The 16,679-nt window shown below is 38.2% G+C and overlaps 1 protein-coding gene across 2 annotated transcripts in view; it reads right to left on the reverse strand.

The window, feature by feature from the left end:
• Positions 1 to 16,679, reverse strand: part of EIF5B (eukaryotic translation initiation factor 5B) — a 79,506-nt gene that overhangs the window by 9,570 nt on the left and 53,257 nt on the right. For both annotated transcript variants that reach the window (XM_046663044.1, XM_046663043.1), the window contains exons 11-15: positions 9,773 to 9,880; positions 9,480 to 9,590; positions 6,600 to 6,667; positions 5,897 to 6,038; positions 252 to 383 (exon numbers count right to left, since the gene is read on the reverse strand). In XM_046663044.1, the coding sequence (XP_046519000.1) occupies positions 252 to 383; positions 5,897 to 6,038; positions 6,600 to 6,667; positions 9,480 to 9,590; positions 9,773 to 9,880 (561 nt within the window). The remainder of the gene's footprint in view (positions 1 to 251; positions 384 to 5,896; positions 6,039 to 6,599; positions 6,668 to 9,479; positions 9,591 to 9,772; positions 9,881 to 16,679) is intronic.

Genomic DNA, 16,679 nt, shown 5'->3' on the forward strand with positions numbered 1-16,679 from the left:
AGTTTCTTTCCAGGTCAACTCCGTTTCTAAAATTTAAACATTCAGACTACAGAGAGAGATCTTTGAAATATCAGCTTTCTGATTTTAAAACAAAAAGGGATAAGAGAAAAGAATGAAAAACACTAATTGCCATTAATACGGGAACAGAAGCAGTATTAATGAAAATGCTGACTTTATTAGAAAGACAATGTAATAAAAGAACGAATATTCTATGATATAGGCTCTTCATAAAGAAGGGAAAGCTTTCTTACCTGCTGTGCAAATTCCACAATAATAGCCTTTGCTCGCTCCTCAAATTCATCTTTTGTATTCTTTTTCTGCTTCTTTAAAGTAGCAGCCACATCAGAGTCAGGGCTCTTTTTCCAATCATACAACCTATCAATCTGGGAAAAGGTTTTTGTTTTTTGTTTTTTTCATACAAAACATCTCTAAAACATTCAGAACACTCAGGAGTTTAATTAAGGTTAAAGCTCCAGAAAATTCCTAATGTATGTTACATACATCCAGAAGAGTGTGAATTATTCAGATATTTTATTGTACCAAAAGCCTCTGACAGCCTGCTTACCTGCATCCCCTCTTAAACTAGAAGCTGCTGAGGTAAATGCTGTCCATTGGCCTCCAACCAGTTTATGAGAGGCTGCCATTTGTTTGCAAAAGATGAAATTCCAGAACTATCCTAGGACTATTGACATATGTTGTTGGAATTCTAAAATGGTTTTGTTAAGTAGCAGACAGGAACAAGGACTAATTACAGCAAGTACCATTACCAAAAAAATTATATATGAGAAAACAGAAAAAAATAATTATGTCCTATCTCACAGAATAACCCATTTTAGTTGTTTTATTGCCCGAATTAGGATTTAATCTGTTTAGTTAATCAAATAATCTATATTTCCTCACTTTTCAAAAGAGTGATAAATTGGTATAGAGAGGAAATTATTAATAGTAAAAACAAAAAGAAAGTATAATCTTTTGGTTCAGTCTAGGGTGGTAATATAAACTAGAACAACCTGAATGCTACTAAGGAAAAAAATCAGAAAGTAGAAACAGACCCAGAAATGACAAAGATGATAAAATTAACATGTCAGGTCCTTAAAACAGTTTTTATAAATATATGCAATGGCTTTAAAGGAAAAACATAAAACTTGTAAAGCTAAAAAATACGCATAATCTGAAATGAAGAATTCACTGGATGAACTTAACAGCAAATTGCATATTGCAAAGAAAAGATTAGTGACCTTCAAGATATAGCAATAAAAACCATCCCAACTGAAGCATACAGAGAAACAAGGATGATAGAGGAAAAAAACCACTTCGGTCACTTATGGGACACCCTTACGAGAAGTAACTCAAGTTCCAGAAAGTCCTAGAATTCTATCAAAGACTTAAAAAGAGGAAGTGAGAAAAGAGAGCAGCAAAATATCTGAACTAATAACAACCAAGAATTTTAAAAAATTGATGAAAACCATAAATCTATAAATCTAAGAAAATCAAACCCAAGTAAGAAATCAAACACAAACACAAGAAATAAAACTATTAGATAATCTTATTGATGAAATCCTTAAGAGAAAACAGTCTTAAAAGCAGCCAAAGAAAAAAAGACACACTACCTACCTACAGGGGAAAAAAGAATGACCAGAGATAAAAGCCAGAAAGCAATGATGATAAAGAAAAAATATTTTTTAAACCTAGAATTCTATATCAAGTAAAAATATTCAGAAAATAGTTTGAGCTAAATGGTAATAAAACCACAACATGTCTAAGAAGAGCTTTTAACAGGGCTAGGCATACTTTTCAATGCTTATATTAGAAAAGAAAAAAACATCTGAAATGAACAATCTAAGCTTCCACCTTAAGAAACTGGAAAAAAAGAGCAAATGAAAACAAAAGTAAATAGAAAGAAGGAAACAATATAATTAACAATGGAAATCAATAAAATACAAAATAGACAAACAATAGAGAATATCAATAAAACCAAAAGCTCGTTCTCTGAAAAATACAAACTTCTACAGTGACAAAGGAAAAACAAAAATCTTAAGTAACCTCCATCTACTTAAGAAATTACATGTTGATGTGGCTTTACTGGTGAATTCTACCAACACTTAAAGAAGAAATATCATTTCCATACAAACTCTCTCAGAAAATAAAGGAGAAAATACTTCTCAACTCATCTTATGAGGCCAACATTACTCTGATATCAAAACTAGACAAAAGACATAATAAGAAAACTACAAACCAAAATCACTCACCAATACAGACACAAAAATCTCTAACAAAAAATTAGCAAATCAAATCCAGCAACATATGAAAAATCTAATACATCATGACCAAATGGGGTTTATTCCAATAATGCAAGCTTGGTTTAACATTTAAAAAATGGAACAACTGCACATGCACACATAAACAACTGAATCTAGGCACAGACCTTACACCCTTCAGAAAAATTAACTCAGAATGGATCATAGACCAATATGTAAAACACAAAATTCTAAAACTGGACGATAACATAGGAGAAAACCTAGATGACTTCAGCTATGATAATGACCATTTAGATACAACACCAAAGGCACCATCTGTGGAAGAAAGAATTGATAAGCTGGACTTCGTTAAAATTAAAAACTTCTACTCTGCGAAAGAGAGACTGAGACAAGCCACAGACTGGGAGAAAATATTTGCAAAAGATACATCTGATAAAGGAATTGTATCCAAAATGTACAAAGAACTCTTAAAACTCAACAAGAAAACAAAGAATCCAATTAAAAAATAGGCCAAAGAGCTTGACACCACCAAAGATATGCAGATGACAAATAAGAACATGAAAAGAGGTTCTACATCTTATGTCACCAGGGAAATACAAAATTAAAACACCAAGATATCACTGCACACCTATTAGAATGGCCAAAATCCAAAACACTTATAACACTAACTGATGGTGAGGATGGGGAGGCAACAGGAACTCTCATTCATTGTTGGTGGGAATACAAAATGCTATGACCACTTTGGAAGACTGGCAGTTTCTTACAAACTAAACATACTCTTAGCATATGATCCAGCCACCACGCTCCCTTGGTATTTACCCAGAGGAGCTGAAAATGTATGCCCACACAAAAACCTGCACACACACACACAAAATGGATGTTTACAGCAGCCTCATTCATAACTGCCAAAATTTGGAAACCAACAAGATGTCCTTTGGTAGGTGAATGGATAAATGAACTGTGGTACATCCAGACATTATTCAGCATTAAAAAAAATGAGCTATCAAGACATGAAAATACATGGAAGAAACTTTAATGCATATTACTAAGTGAAAGAAGACAATCTGGAAAGGCTACATATTGTAGGATTCCAACTATATAACATTCTGGAAAACCCAAAATTATGGAGACACTAAAAAGATCAGTGGTTGCCAGGGGGTGGGAGGTGAAAGGATGAATAGGCAGAACACAGAGGATCTTTAGGGCAGTGAAATTACTCTGCATGATACCATAATGATGGATACGTGTCATCATACATTTGTCCAAACCCATAGAATATACAATTCCAAGGGTGACCCCTAATGTAAACTATGGGCTTTGGGTGATAATGATATGCTGGTGTACGTTCATCAATTGTTAACAAATGTACCACCCTGGGAGGGAGCGTTGAAAACGGGGCAGGCTGTGCATGTGTGGAGGCAGGGACATAGGGGAAAGCTATGTACTTCCCCCTCAATTTCGGTGTGAACCTTAAACTGCTCTAAAAAAAATAAAGTCTTAATAACAAAAAGTTAGCAAAGCCCCCCACAAAATATCAACAGCAATGCATGTTGTTACAAAATAAAGGAGAAAAGCCATGTGAAGATCTCAAGAGATGCAGAATAAGCATCTAACAAAAATCTACAAAAATTCATGACTTCAAAAAAATCAAAAAACACTCTAAGCAACCTAGGAATAGAAGGGAACTTCCTCAACTTAATAAAGTGCATCTACAGAAGACATACTCAGTGGTGAAAGACTGAGCACTTTATACCCCTAAGATCAGGAAGAAGGCAAGAATATCTGTCATCACTCCTATTCAACATTGTTTTAGAAGGTGTAGTTAGTGCAGTAAGGAAAAAAAAATTTACAAAGCATACAGATAAGGGAAAAAGTATAACAGCCTTTATTTGCAGATAACAATCATTTATATAAAAAATCTCAGATGATCTACAAAAGAAGCTACTAGGCCTAATCAGTGAATTTAACAAGGTCAGAAGATAAAAAGTCAATATATAAAAATCAACTGTTATTTCTATATAAAAGTGACAAATAATTAGAAACCCACGTTTTAAAAATGCTATTTACAAGAGCATCAAACCCATGAAATACTAGAGATAAATACAGAAAAATATGTCCAACACATGGACAATGAACCTATAAAATATTGCCAAGAGAAAGTAAAGAAGACCTAAGTAAATGTAGAGAGATTTCATGTTCATTGATCAGAAGACAACTTTTTAGAAAATGTCAATTCTACAATTTATCTACAGATTAAATACAATCCCAATCAAAATCCTGGAAGGCTTTTTGTAGAAGCTAAGAAGCTGATTCTGAACTTTATATGGAAATTCAAAGACCCTAAAATAACCAAAACAATTTTGAGAAGCAAAAGTTGAAGACTTTACCACTACCTGCTTTCAAGACATTACTAGGAAACTACAATAATCAAGACAGGGTAGTAGTGGCATAAGGATGGACATATAGGTCAATGGAAGAGGAGATACACACCAAGAACAGACATACGTACATGGTCAATTAATTTTCAACAAAGATTCCAAAGTAACTCTACAGGTAAAATATAATCTTTTCAATAAAGAGTTTTCAACTGATACGGAAAAAGGTGAACCTTGACTCTTACGTTACACCATGCACAAAAATTAACTGAAAACATCACAGATCTAAATGTTAAATATCCAGAAACACTGGAGAAAACTTTCATGAACTTGTGGTGGGAAAAGATTACTTATATAGAACACAAGAAACACAAATTATAAAATATTTCTCATAAATTGTAAAAATTAGAACTTTCTGCTCTTCAAATCACATCAAAAAAATGAAAAACCAAGTCCTTGACTACAAGAATGTATCTACAATACACAGAACTGACTTATACAGACAATATATAAAGAACTCAAAATTCAGCAGTAAGACAACAATCTAACAAAAAATGAGCAAAGGATTTTAAACAGATGTGCAGAAACTGGGACTCTTACGCATTGCTGGTTAAAATGTAAAATGGTACAATCTCTGAGAAAATGTGTCATTTTCTCATAAAGTTGAACATATACATACCATATAACCCAGCAACTTTATTCCTAAATATTTACTCAAACTAAATGAAAACAAATGTCTACATAAAGACTTGTATAGAAATGTTCATAGCTGCTTCATTAATAACCTAAAATTGGAATCAATCCAAATGTCCTTCAATAGAAAAATGGACATGTGGTACTACTCAGATAATGAGAGATTACTCAGCAATAAGACAGAATAACCTATGACATATGCAACACGGATAAATTTATAATAATGTAAGTTGTAAAAAATGCCAGTCTCAAAAGATTACACACCATATAATTCCATTAACATGAAATTATAGAACAAGCAAAACTAATCTATAGTGACAGAAAGAAGATCAGTGTTTGTTTGGGGTTGAAGAAGGGGACACTAAAAAAACAACCATAAGGGAATATTCTGGGAATAAAGAGATGGTCTGTATTCTGAATGGTGCTGGTTATATGTGTGTATAAATTCGTCAAAAAACAATGAACTTAGCATGAGTACATTTTCTTACATGAAAGTTATACTATATTTTTTAAACATAAAAAATTAAGAAGCATGTTTTCACAATTTAATTTTTCAGAAGGAGAGCTTACCTTATTGAGTGCAACAATAAAGGGACATTTTTTAGATTTCAGAAGGTTGATAGATTCAATTGTCTGGGGCTCCAAACCATGCATAATATCAACAACTAAAATAGCAATATCACAAAGAGAGCTTCCTCTGTTTCTCAGATTACTGTTGAAAAGAGGGAGAAGATGCATAAATAGAAAGCTTAAAATCAATACTTCTACTTAAACTTAAAATTTTAATTTCTTTGTAAAACCTAAACAAAAAGAACAAAATGAAGTACATGCATTAAATTCAAGTGCCATTAGCCCTTAACTTGCCAAATGCTTATCTGACAGACAGTGAACTGACATCAGTTGGAATGACTTAGTTCCAGAGGTTACTCCAATATTTCTGCCAATTTTACTGACCAAGTTTTTTGCGCTAAGGAATATGGCCAAGAGGCAACAGGATGAAATTCCACCTATAATGGGTTTCACAGGAGATAGACCAGGTATGTATTAGGATTTGCTCTTTCAAAACAGAAAAGACTTCTCTCTATAAAAAAACAAGTATCCAAATAAAATGCTACTAAATCAGTAAGACACCGCTGAGGACTGGTAGTCACAGGGACCACAGATCTCAAACCACTACCCAAAGATTAATGACTAGTCAGACCTTCTCGTTGAACTTTTAGACTTAATGTTTGCAAGCAGTTGTTTGGTGACAAAAGACTAAAATTGCTCTTACCTGAAAGACTCATGCCCAGGAGTATCAATAATCAGCATTCCTGGAATCCGTACATTCTCTCTATCAAACTAGAAAAGGTGGGAAAAGAGAAGAGCTTAAGAAAACCAAAACAATGAAAGCTTCTTTACAAAACAATTATTCTGCCATGAAAACCTAAAAATATCACCACTTCCTTTTCTAAATAAACTGTTTCAAAAGTCAGTGAGGCAACCAGCAAAGCATAACAGTTAATATTTTCATTAATATCAAAAGGAGCTTTCCAGAAAAAAAAATGAAATGAGAAAATATTCCTTTTGTTAAGGTTTTAAAACTATGGTGTAGTCTAAATTTGAGCAGAGTATTAGTAAGAAACAAATGATAGAGCAGTCATCTGAGAGCGATTATCTATAAGAAGCTGACATGCAAGAGGTTCTCAGGATTTGGAACATCTATCTGGTCCAATTTTAAAGCAATTCTAAACTCTGAAAAATATCCCAAAGTGTGTTTTAAAGAAAACTTACCCACACTGACGTAAAATATTAAAGAATAAATTCATATCCTGTTTTATTCAAATAACATCATAAACACGATTTTCTTGATAAAAGTACATAAACGAATGGAAACAACATCACAACAGGATGGATATGGACTTTCTCTTTTAACCTAAAGAGCAGCACTGATCAACGAAGGTCTAACACAGCTTTTTAAATTTTGCTTATCTATACTTTTTGTCCATCTTCAAATGATTTTTCAAAATCTTATCTCCTGATCTAGGTCAAAATAATTCAAATGTAAAATATTTCAAATTTGCATTCTGGTGGTCTTAAACAAACACTCACTGAGTGCCATAATTATTTCCACTTCAGTGTGTAGAATACAAACAAAATTCAAATGTCATATAAAGGTTTTCCTGAAAACTTTAATACAGGCCTAATAAAAATCTTACTCTATAACTATGTTCTAAAATAAAGTCAGATTTCAAGTTCTGGCAACTGGTGAAATAAGTTGTTATGAATTCCCCAATGACTAACACACAGAGAAATACCAGATAAAATACAATCAAAATAAATTTTACATTACTAATTCAAAAAACTGTAATTCAAGAAGTATCCAAAAATAAAGATTTACACACTGATATGGAACAGCACATAACTGGAAAAGTAACCCAGAACAACCAATACCAAGATGCAAAAAGATTACATTACTTATAAGAGGATGAAAACCAGCTTGTGATCAAACTTGAAAGGCAATACTGTGTGTGTGAGAAGAAACTGGAATAACATTTAAGATTACTGAGGGAAAAAAGAATGTGAACCAAGGATTTTACACGCAGCCAAGTGACTTTCCAAGATGAAGGCCACAAAGTAACACTTCAATATTAAAAAAACTCAAGGAATATTATTCCCTTTATTCTTTCCTTAGGAATCTACTAGAAAACAAGCTTCATAAAACAATCTCAAACAAACAAACAAACACTGGAGACACAAGCTCACAGATCCTTTCTATCCAGAGCTAGGACATAATAAGGAATAAAGGGAGATACCAGTATATAATAATACACGCTCTGTGTATCAGTTATCAATTTATTGTTTCTCAGTTCTAAATTTACCACTTTCACCTGCTCTGTGATAATGAAACTCGAGAATTATCTACAAGGCCCAGTTCCAGGCCGGGAGCAAGTTACATGTAAGATGAGCCTAGAACATCCTGCTATATCAGACAGCATGGATGCAAACAGAATAATAAGACTACTAGAATTGTATCCAAAAGACTCAAGAACCAACCCCCGGGCAGAGATGGGACTAACTGAGCACAATAATAACTGAAATGGATTAAAACACAGTAAACACATTTCGATCCATGAGTTTATAATAATTCAAAACCAAACCAAATTGGTCACTCTTTATTTTAAAAGCAGGTAAAGTAAAAGTAAAGGATGAGGCGTTTATTCTGCCTTTCTCAAACGTACTATTGTTGAGTAACCAAACAGATACAGGTCGAGTTTCTCCATAGAAGTAACCTATGGAGAATAAAGATGGATGATGGGATTGGAATATCAACACTTTGCAACCCCTAACATTTTAAATGGTAGAGATTATTTTAAAAGGTACTCCTTGGTAGAAGAAGGTTTTGATTGGAAAGGGGCATACAGGGCTTCTGAGTTAACTGGTACAGTTCTATCTCCTAACATGGGTGACACAAAGGGTGTCTGCATGCTAATAATCCATTAAGCTTCACATTAATCTTTTTATTATTGTGTCGTATTTAGCATAAATAAAGTGAATGTCTCTAAAGTAAAGAAAATAAGGGAGATAAAGAAAATATAATCAATTCGACAGAAGGAAAAGAGAGTGGAGAAGGGAACAGAATTTTTTAAACATGGACATCTATGGTTAAAAGGGTTAAAAGATGGAGGGGAACGACATACTTTAACTTCAGAACAGTGTCTGCCTCTTGAAGCAAGAAGGAAGGAAATGGCACATGAAAGCTCCTACACACCTAATGTTTTCTTTCTTTCTTTTTTTTATGCTTTCTTTTACTTATATTTACTCTGGTGAGAAAGAGTGGCCCTGAGCTAACATCTGTGCCAATCTTCCTCTATTTTCTGTGTAGGATGCCACCATAGCATGGCTTGATGAGCTGTGTGTAGGTCCACACCCAGGGTCCAAACCCATGAACCCCGGGCTGCCAAAGAAGAGTGCACAAATTTCACCACTATGCCCCCAGGCTGGTCCCTAATGTTTTATTTCTCAAAAAAAAATCTGAAGCAAAATAGGGGAAAATGGCATATATGTTAACTATGAATGGTGAGCATATGGGTCTGTTATACTATTTTTCTGTTTGAAATAGTTTACTCTAATTGTTGTTAACAATTAAACACATGAAATACAGTGTACTTACATTTTTAATCATCTTAGTCTGTTCATTAATAGCTTCAAGGGGAACATTGGTGGCCCCAATTTGCTGAGTGATACCACCTGCTTCACCATCTTGTACATGTGTGTGACGGAGCTGGGAGAAGATAGCAGATTCAGACTCATTTTCCAAAATGCAAAATCAACCAAAAGCATTAAGTAGCAACTTATTTATGGTAAATAGAATTGCCTATACATGCTTTAGTTTCTATTAGCCTTTTATAAAGCACCATCCATTTATTTAAAAAGTTAGATCAATGCATAACATTGTTTTCTTACTTTATCTAGAATTTTTGTCTTCCCTGTGTCCACATGTCCGAGTACACAGATAATAGGGGCTCTCAGCTTTTCTGTATTTACATTTTTACTATGCTCAAGTCGCCGTTTCTAGGAATGAAAGAAAAATCACAAAATTAAACATTTTCTACTATCATTATCTTCCTTTAAATTGCTTTGTCTTTGCAAGAGAATGCCACAACCTTCATCCAAGTTCTTTGTTGATTTAACTACATGTAATTGCACTTTACAATGTAAAATTTACAATCTAATTCCCATTACAGCACCTTTACACAAGGAGAAACCTGTTTGGAACACATTTCAGAGCAGCAGTGTTAAATATGAACAAGAATGGTGTAAAGTGTTGGCTCCAACTTTCTGAACACTTTTGCACATGGCTAATTTAATGGAATATAATGAACAGAAAAGGAATTGAGCTTTCTGACATACTTCCTATATAGTACAACCTCTAACTTATGAGGGAGTTTATATAAAAAGAAGTATACTCTTGCATTCAAAAAATTTCATTAAGAATGACGTCAGCATCATGGCAGAGTGAGTGCTTCCCTTAGACTCTCTCCCCTAAGCTATAAGAAAAAGGACATTCATACACCAACAGAGGACATTCACACAACACAAAAGACATCTGAGAGACCCACGCAGCCATACATCTGAAGGTGGAGGTGCTGGATCCCCAGAGGAAGTGGCAGGAGGTAAGGGAATCTCCTCTCCCTCCTGAAAGGCAGCAATCCTGGGACTGCGTGTGGCTCTAAGAAGAGAGAGGGGTAGAGGTGGTCCTCCATGGGAACACCTTTGCTCTGCAAATTCCCTAACAGCCTGAGGGAAAGCCCCACAGAGGTGGCTAAGCTACTGCGGGGGTGTCTTCGTCAAGCCAGCATCCCAGGAGAGCAGATAGTGAGGCCAGAGCAAGGAGCTCCTGGGACTGTGCAGGACAAAGAAAGTGTCCCTCCTCCTGCCTGATGTTCCAGCTCAGCTGGTCTATCAGTGTGTCCACACATACGAATGAAAAGCAGCAGCTGTGAGCGAGTCCACGGGGATTGTGTTGGGCTGGGAATACACAGTTCTTGACCCCCACCCAGTGGTGGCAGGTGGAAGCTGCAATCAAATACTATCAAATACTATCACTATGCAGAGGCACAAATCCAAGCCATCAAACAATATGAGAAACTATTTTAATAGTCTAGAAGGAAAATGACAGGCACACAGATTCAATCCTGAAGGCCCAGAAATTTATAATCAAAATGACAGAAGATTCAAAATAACTATCATAAAGACTCAATAAGTTACAAGAAAATACAGATAGACAGTTCAATGAAATCAGGAACTTCTTTGCAAAACAGATTGAAACTATAAAGAAAAACCAATCAGAAATGTTGGTGATGAAATCCACAAGGGCTGAGATAAAGAAAAATCTGGAATCCCTGCATAACAGAGCTGATACTATGGAGGACAGAAGTTGCACCTTAGAGGACAGAAATATAGAAATCCATCAGATGGAGGAGGAGAGAAAACTAAGACTAAAGAGAAATGAAGAAATTCTCCAAGAAATATCTGACTCAATTAGGAAATGGGGCATAAGGATTACAGGTATTCCAGAGTGAGAAGAGAAGGAGAATGGAGCCTCTAGCAAGGAGATAAACAGGCAGACAAAATCAGAAAATTGCAGCTCTCTATCAGAACAGGTTAGCAAACACTGAATTATAACATTAAAGATAGAGGGAAGGAAAACATCAAAAATAAATGTAATCTCGTCATTTTAACCAGAAACTCACAATACAAGATAGAATAAGTTGTGACAATAACAACTTAGAAGGGGAAGAGGAAAGGGATAGAACTGGCTTAGTCTAAGGAAATAAGAGGCTATCAGAAAATGGAGTATCATAGCTATGAGACTTTTTATACAAGCCTCATGGTAACCACTAGACGAGAAATCAGAACAGAGACACAAATGAGAAATAAAGAAAACACTAAGGAAACTATCATGGAGAGCTACCAAACTGAATTGGAGGACTGAAATACATGGGACAAAAACTAAGGGAAAGGCAAAAGAACGGGAAAATGAGCGATAAAAGGGCAGCATTAATCCCTCATATATCAATAATCACTCTAAATGTAAACGGATTGAATTCTCCAATCAAAAGACACAGTGTGGTGGGATGGATTAAAAAACAAGACCCAACAATATGCTACCTCCAGGAAACATATCTGAGTTCTAAGGACAAACACAGGCTCAGAGAAAAGGCATACTCCAAATGAATAGCAAACAAAAGAAAGCAGGTGTTGCCATACTTATATCAGACAAAGTAGATTTCAAGACAAAACAGGTAATGAGAAATGAAGAGGAGCAGTAGATAATGATAAAAGGGACACTCCACCAAGAAGACATAACACTTATATTTATGTGCCTAAAATAGAAGCACCAAAGTACATAAAGCAACTATTAATAAACCTAAAAGGAGATATTAATAACAACAAAATAATAGTAGGGGAACTTAACACCCCACTTATATCAATGCATAGATCATACAGACAGAAAGTCAACAAGGAAATAGTGGATTTAAACAAAAAACTGCACCAGATGGACTTAATATATATATAACACTCCATTCAAAAACAGCAGAATACACATTCGTCTCATGTGCACATGGAACATTCTCTAGGATAAACCATCTGTTGAGAAACAAGGCAAGTTTCAATAAATTTAAGAAGACTGAAATCATATCAAGCACCTTTTCTAACCATAATGTTATGAAATTAGAAATCAACTACAAGAAAAAAGCTGGGAAAGTGACAATCATGTGGAAACTAAACAACATGCTACTGAACAAGCAATGGATCACTGAAGAAATAAAAAAATATCTGGAGACACATGAGAGTGAAAATACATCATACTAACTCACATGGGATGGAGCAAAAGTGGTCTTAAGAGGGAAATTCTTAGCAATACAGCTCCACCTTAACAAAGAAGAAAAATCGCAAGCAATCTTGAACTGTATCTAACAGAATTAGAAAAAGAACAAAACCCAAAATCAGCAGAAGGAGGGAAATAATAAAAGTCAGACCAGAAATAAATGAAATTGACACCAAAAATACCCCCAAAAACAGAGTAAAAGATCAATGACTAAGAACCTGGTTCTTTGAGAAGATAAACAAAACTGACAAAGCTTTAGTCAGCCTCATGAAGAAAAAAAGAGAGAAGGCTCAAATAAATAAAATTAGAAATGAAAGAGGAGAAATTATAATGGATACTCCAGAAATTCAAAGGATTATAAGAGAATACTAAGCCAACAAATTGGACAATCGAGAAGAAATGAATAAATTCTTAGAGTCTTACAACCTCCCAAAACTGAATCAAGAAGAAACAGAGAACCTGAATAGACCAATCACAAGTAGAGATATTGAAACAGCAATCAATAACCTCCTAGAAAACAAAAGTACAGGACCAGATGGTTTCTCTGGAGAATTCTATCAAACATTCAAAGATGATTTAATACCTATCCCTCTCAAACTATTCCAAAAAACCTGAGGAAGAGGGAACACTTCCTAACACATTCTACGAGGGCAACATCACCCTGATTCCAAAGCCAGACAAGGACAACAAAGAAGAAAAATTACAGGCGAGTATCACTGAGGAGCATAGATGCAAAAATCCTCAACAAAGCAAAATGAATACAGCAAGACATTAAAAAGATCATAAACCAATGATCAAGTGGGATTCATACCAGGGATGCAGGGATGGTTCAACATCTGCAAATCAATCAATGGGATAAACCACATTAACAAAATGAGGAATAAGAATCACATGATCGATAGATGTGGTCTAGAACAAGGATCCAAGATGGCGACGTGAGTAGTCCTCTTTGTCTCTTCCCCTTCGAATCCACAAGAAATTGGACATTCATCCTCAACAAAGGATATCCATACAGCATCTCGGGACACCTGAGAGACCCACGCAGCTATACATCGGAAGGCGGTTGGACTTCCCTCCGGGAGGAGGTGGAGACAGGAAAAATTCTCCGACCCTGACTGAGCAGCCTAGTACCTGCAAGCAGCTTTCTTCCAGCGGACGCCCCTGGAGCATTGGCACACACCTAGGGCAGGAGGGAGTGCACACCAGAGGAGCAACGGTGGAAACAGGCGACCAGAGCCCCACCTAAGCCCCCCCGCAATTCCACCTAAACGCAGAGGGAGGCTTCAGAGTTGCACACCTGAGTCTGCAAGTAGAGCCTCCGCCCGCCATTGGCAGGGAGGCCCTGCCTGGTGTCCACAGCAACCGGAGGGTCCCGGAGAGAATCCCAAGCGGCGTGGCAGCCCGCCGACTGCCGCTGCCCACCCCACTGTCTGCTGGACAGGGCACGGGATAGCCGGAGATCCCCTCGGAGAGGACTGGGGCTGGGTAGAGCTCCAGCGGCCGGCTCCGCGGCCCAGGAGGGGAAGCACCGGAGCTCGGCCCGGGCAGCAGACAAAAACCTCTGCCTGCCATTAGCAGAGAGGCCCCTCCCAGCATTCACAAGGCCGGGAAGGTCCCGGAGAGAATCCCAAGCAGCACGGCAGCCAACCAGCTGCAGCCACCTGCCCCATTGTCTGCCGAGCGGGGTACGGGATTGTCGGAGATCCCCTCAGAGAGGACTGGGGCTGGGTGGAGCTCCAGCGGCCGGCTCCACGGCCCCGGGGGGAAGATCCAGACCTCAGCTCGGGCAGCGGACAAAAGCCTCTGCCTGCCATTAGTAGAGAGGCCCCACCCAGCATTCATAACGCCAGGAAGGTCCCGGAGAGAATCCCAAGCAGCGGGGCAGCTGACCAGCTGCCGCCGCCCACCCCACTGTCTGCCGAGTGGGGTATGGGATTGCTGGAGATCCCCTCGGAAAGGACTGGGGCTGGGTGGAGCTCCAGCAGCCGGCTCCTCGGTCCCGGGGGGAAACTCCGGAGCGCAGCCCGGGCAGCAGACAAAAGTCTCTGTCTGCCATTAGTGGAGAGGCCCCGCCCAGCATCCACAACGCTGGGAAGGTCCTGAAGAGAATCCCAAACAGCGCGGCGGCCTGCCAGCTACCGCTGCCTGCCCCACTGACTGCCGGGCGGGGCTCGGGACGGCCGGAGATATCCTGGGAGAGGACTGGGGCTTGGTGGTCCTCCAGCAACCGGCTCTGTGGACTGGGGGGGATACTTCAGAGTTCCGCCCTGGCAGCAGACAAAGCCCCTACATGCCATTAGTGGAGAGGCCCCTCCCAGCATCCACAACAAAGAGAGGGTCCCGGAGAGGAAAATACCAGGCAGGGCAGCAGCCGGCCAGCTGCCACTGAAATCAAGGTCTCCAGCTATCCCCCAGACAGGGCAAAGGGCTCCCCAAGATCCTGGAGGAGAGGATTGAGTCTGGGTGGAGCTCCAGCAACCAGGCTCCGTAGCCTAGGGGGAAACCCTTCAGTCTCACAACAGCCTCAGTGAAAGCCTCTGCACAGTGAAAGCCTCTGCTGCTCAGTGAAAGAGAGCACCCATCCGGCAGCCACAAGGCTAGAAGACCTCGGGACAAAAGTAGCATAGCCAGGTGAGCTAACCACAGACTGCAGAAGATGCCAATAGCTCTGCTGTGACCCATAGTGAACAACTGAGATTTTGTGGGTGCCGACAGTGACGGAACTGCAAATATAAGTGACCCTGCCCCTAGCCACTGGAAAAGCCCATAACACCACAGCAGACCCCAAGGAGGGAGCACGTCTAGGCTGTCTGCAACAGTAGGCACCAGCAGCCTGAAGCCCCCCCGTGATGGCCCCCACAGCTGAAGAGGGAACCCACAGGACCACTGTGACTACGAGGAGGGGCCCAGGCCCAGTTAGCAACAGCTGATAGGCTTCCTGGATAGTGCAGTATAAACAGCTGCTCCCCCATCACACCAGTAGAAACAAGTGGAAGGAGTAACTAAACTCTATCTCTATGTGGAGACACAAATCTACAACATCAAGCAATATGAAAAAATATATTAAATCTCCAGAACAGAAGGAAAATAACAAATACACAGAAAACAATCCCAAAGAAAGTGAAATATGTAACCTAAATGATGACGACTTCAAAACAGCTATCATCAAAAAACTCAATGAGTTAAAAGAGAATTCAGATAGACAACTCAACGAGTTCAGGAGCTATGTCACAAAAGAGTTTGATACGATAAAGAAGAACCAAACAGAAATACTGGAAATGAAGAACACAGTAGAGGAGATTAAGAAAAATCTAGATGCACTGAACAGTAGGGCTGACAATATGGAGGAAAGAATTAGCGATTTGGAAGATAGGAATACAGAAATGCTGCAAGCAGAGGAGGAGAGAGAAGTAAGACTAAAAAGAAATGAAGAAACTCTCCGAGAATTATCGGACGCAATTAGGAGATGCAACGTAAGGATTATAGGTATACCTGAGGGAGAAGAGAGGGAGAAGGGGGCAGAAAGCCTATTCAAAGAAATAATGGCTGAGAACTTCCCAAACCTGGTGAGAGAGATGGAACTTCATGTGTCAGAAGACAACAGATCTCCAAACTTTATCAATGCAAGAAGACCTACCCCACGTCATATGGTAGTGAAGCTAGCAAAAGTCAGCGACAAGGAGAAAATACTAAGGGCAGCCAGGCAGAAGAAATTAACCTACAAAGGAACCCCCATCAGGCTTGTCAGTAGATTTCTCAGCAGAAACTTTACAGGCCAGAAGAGAGTGGAATGATATATTCAAAAATCTGAAGGACAAAAACCTACAGCCGAGAATTCTCTACCCAGCGAAAATATCCTTCAAATACGATGGAGAAATAAAAATTTTCCCAGATAAACAAAAATTAAGGGAGTTCGTTGCCACAAAACCTCCTCTTCAGGAAATGCTCAGGAAAACCCTCATTCCTGAAAAATCAAAA

The sequence above is a fragment of the Equus quagga genome, chromosome 5, assembly GCF_021613505.1.
Source record: "Equus quagga isolate Etosha38 chromosome 5, UCLA_HA_Equagga_1.0, whole genome shotgun sequence".
In the NCBI taxonomy this organism is placed as follows: Eukaryota; Metazoa; Chordata; class Mammalia; order Perissodactyla; family Equidae; genus Equus; species Equus quagga.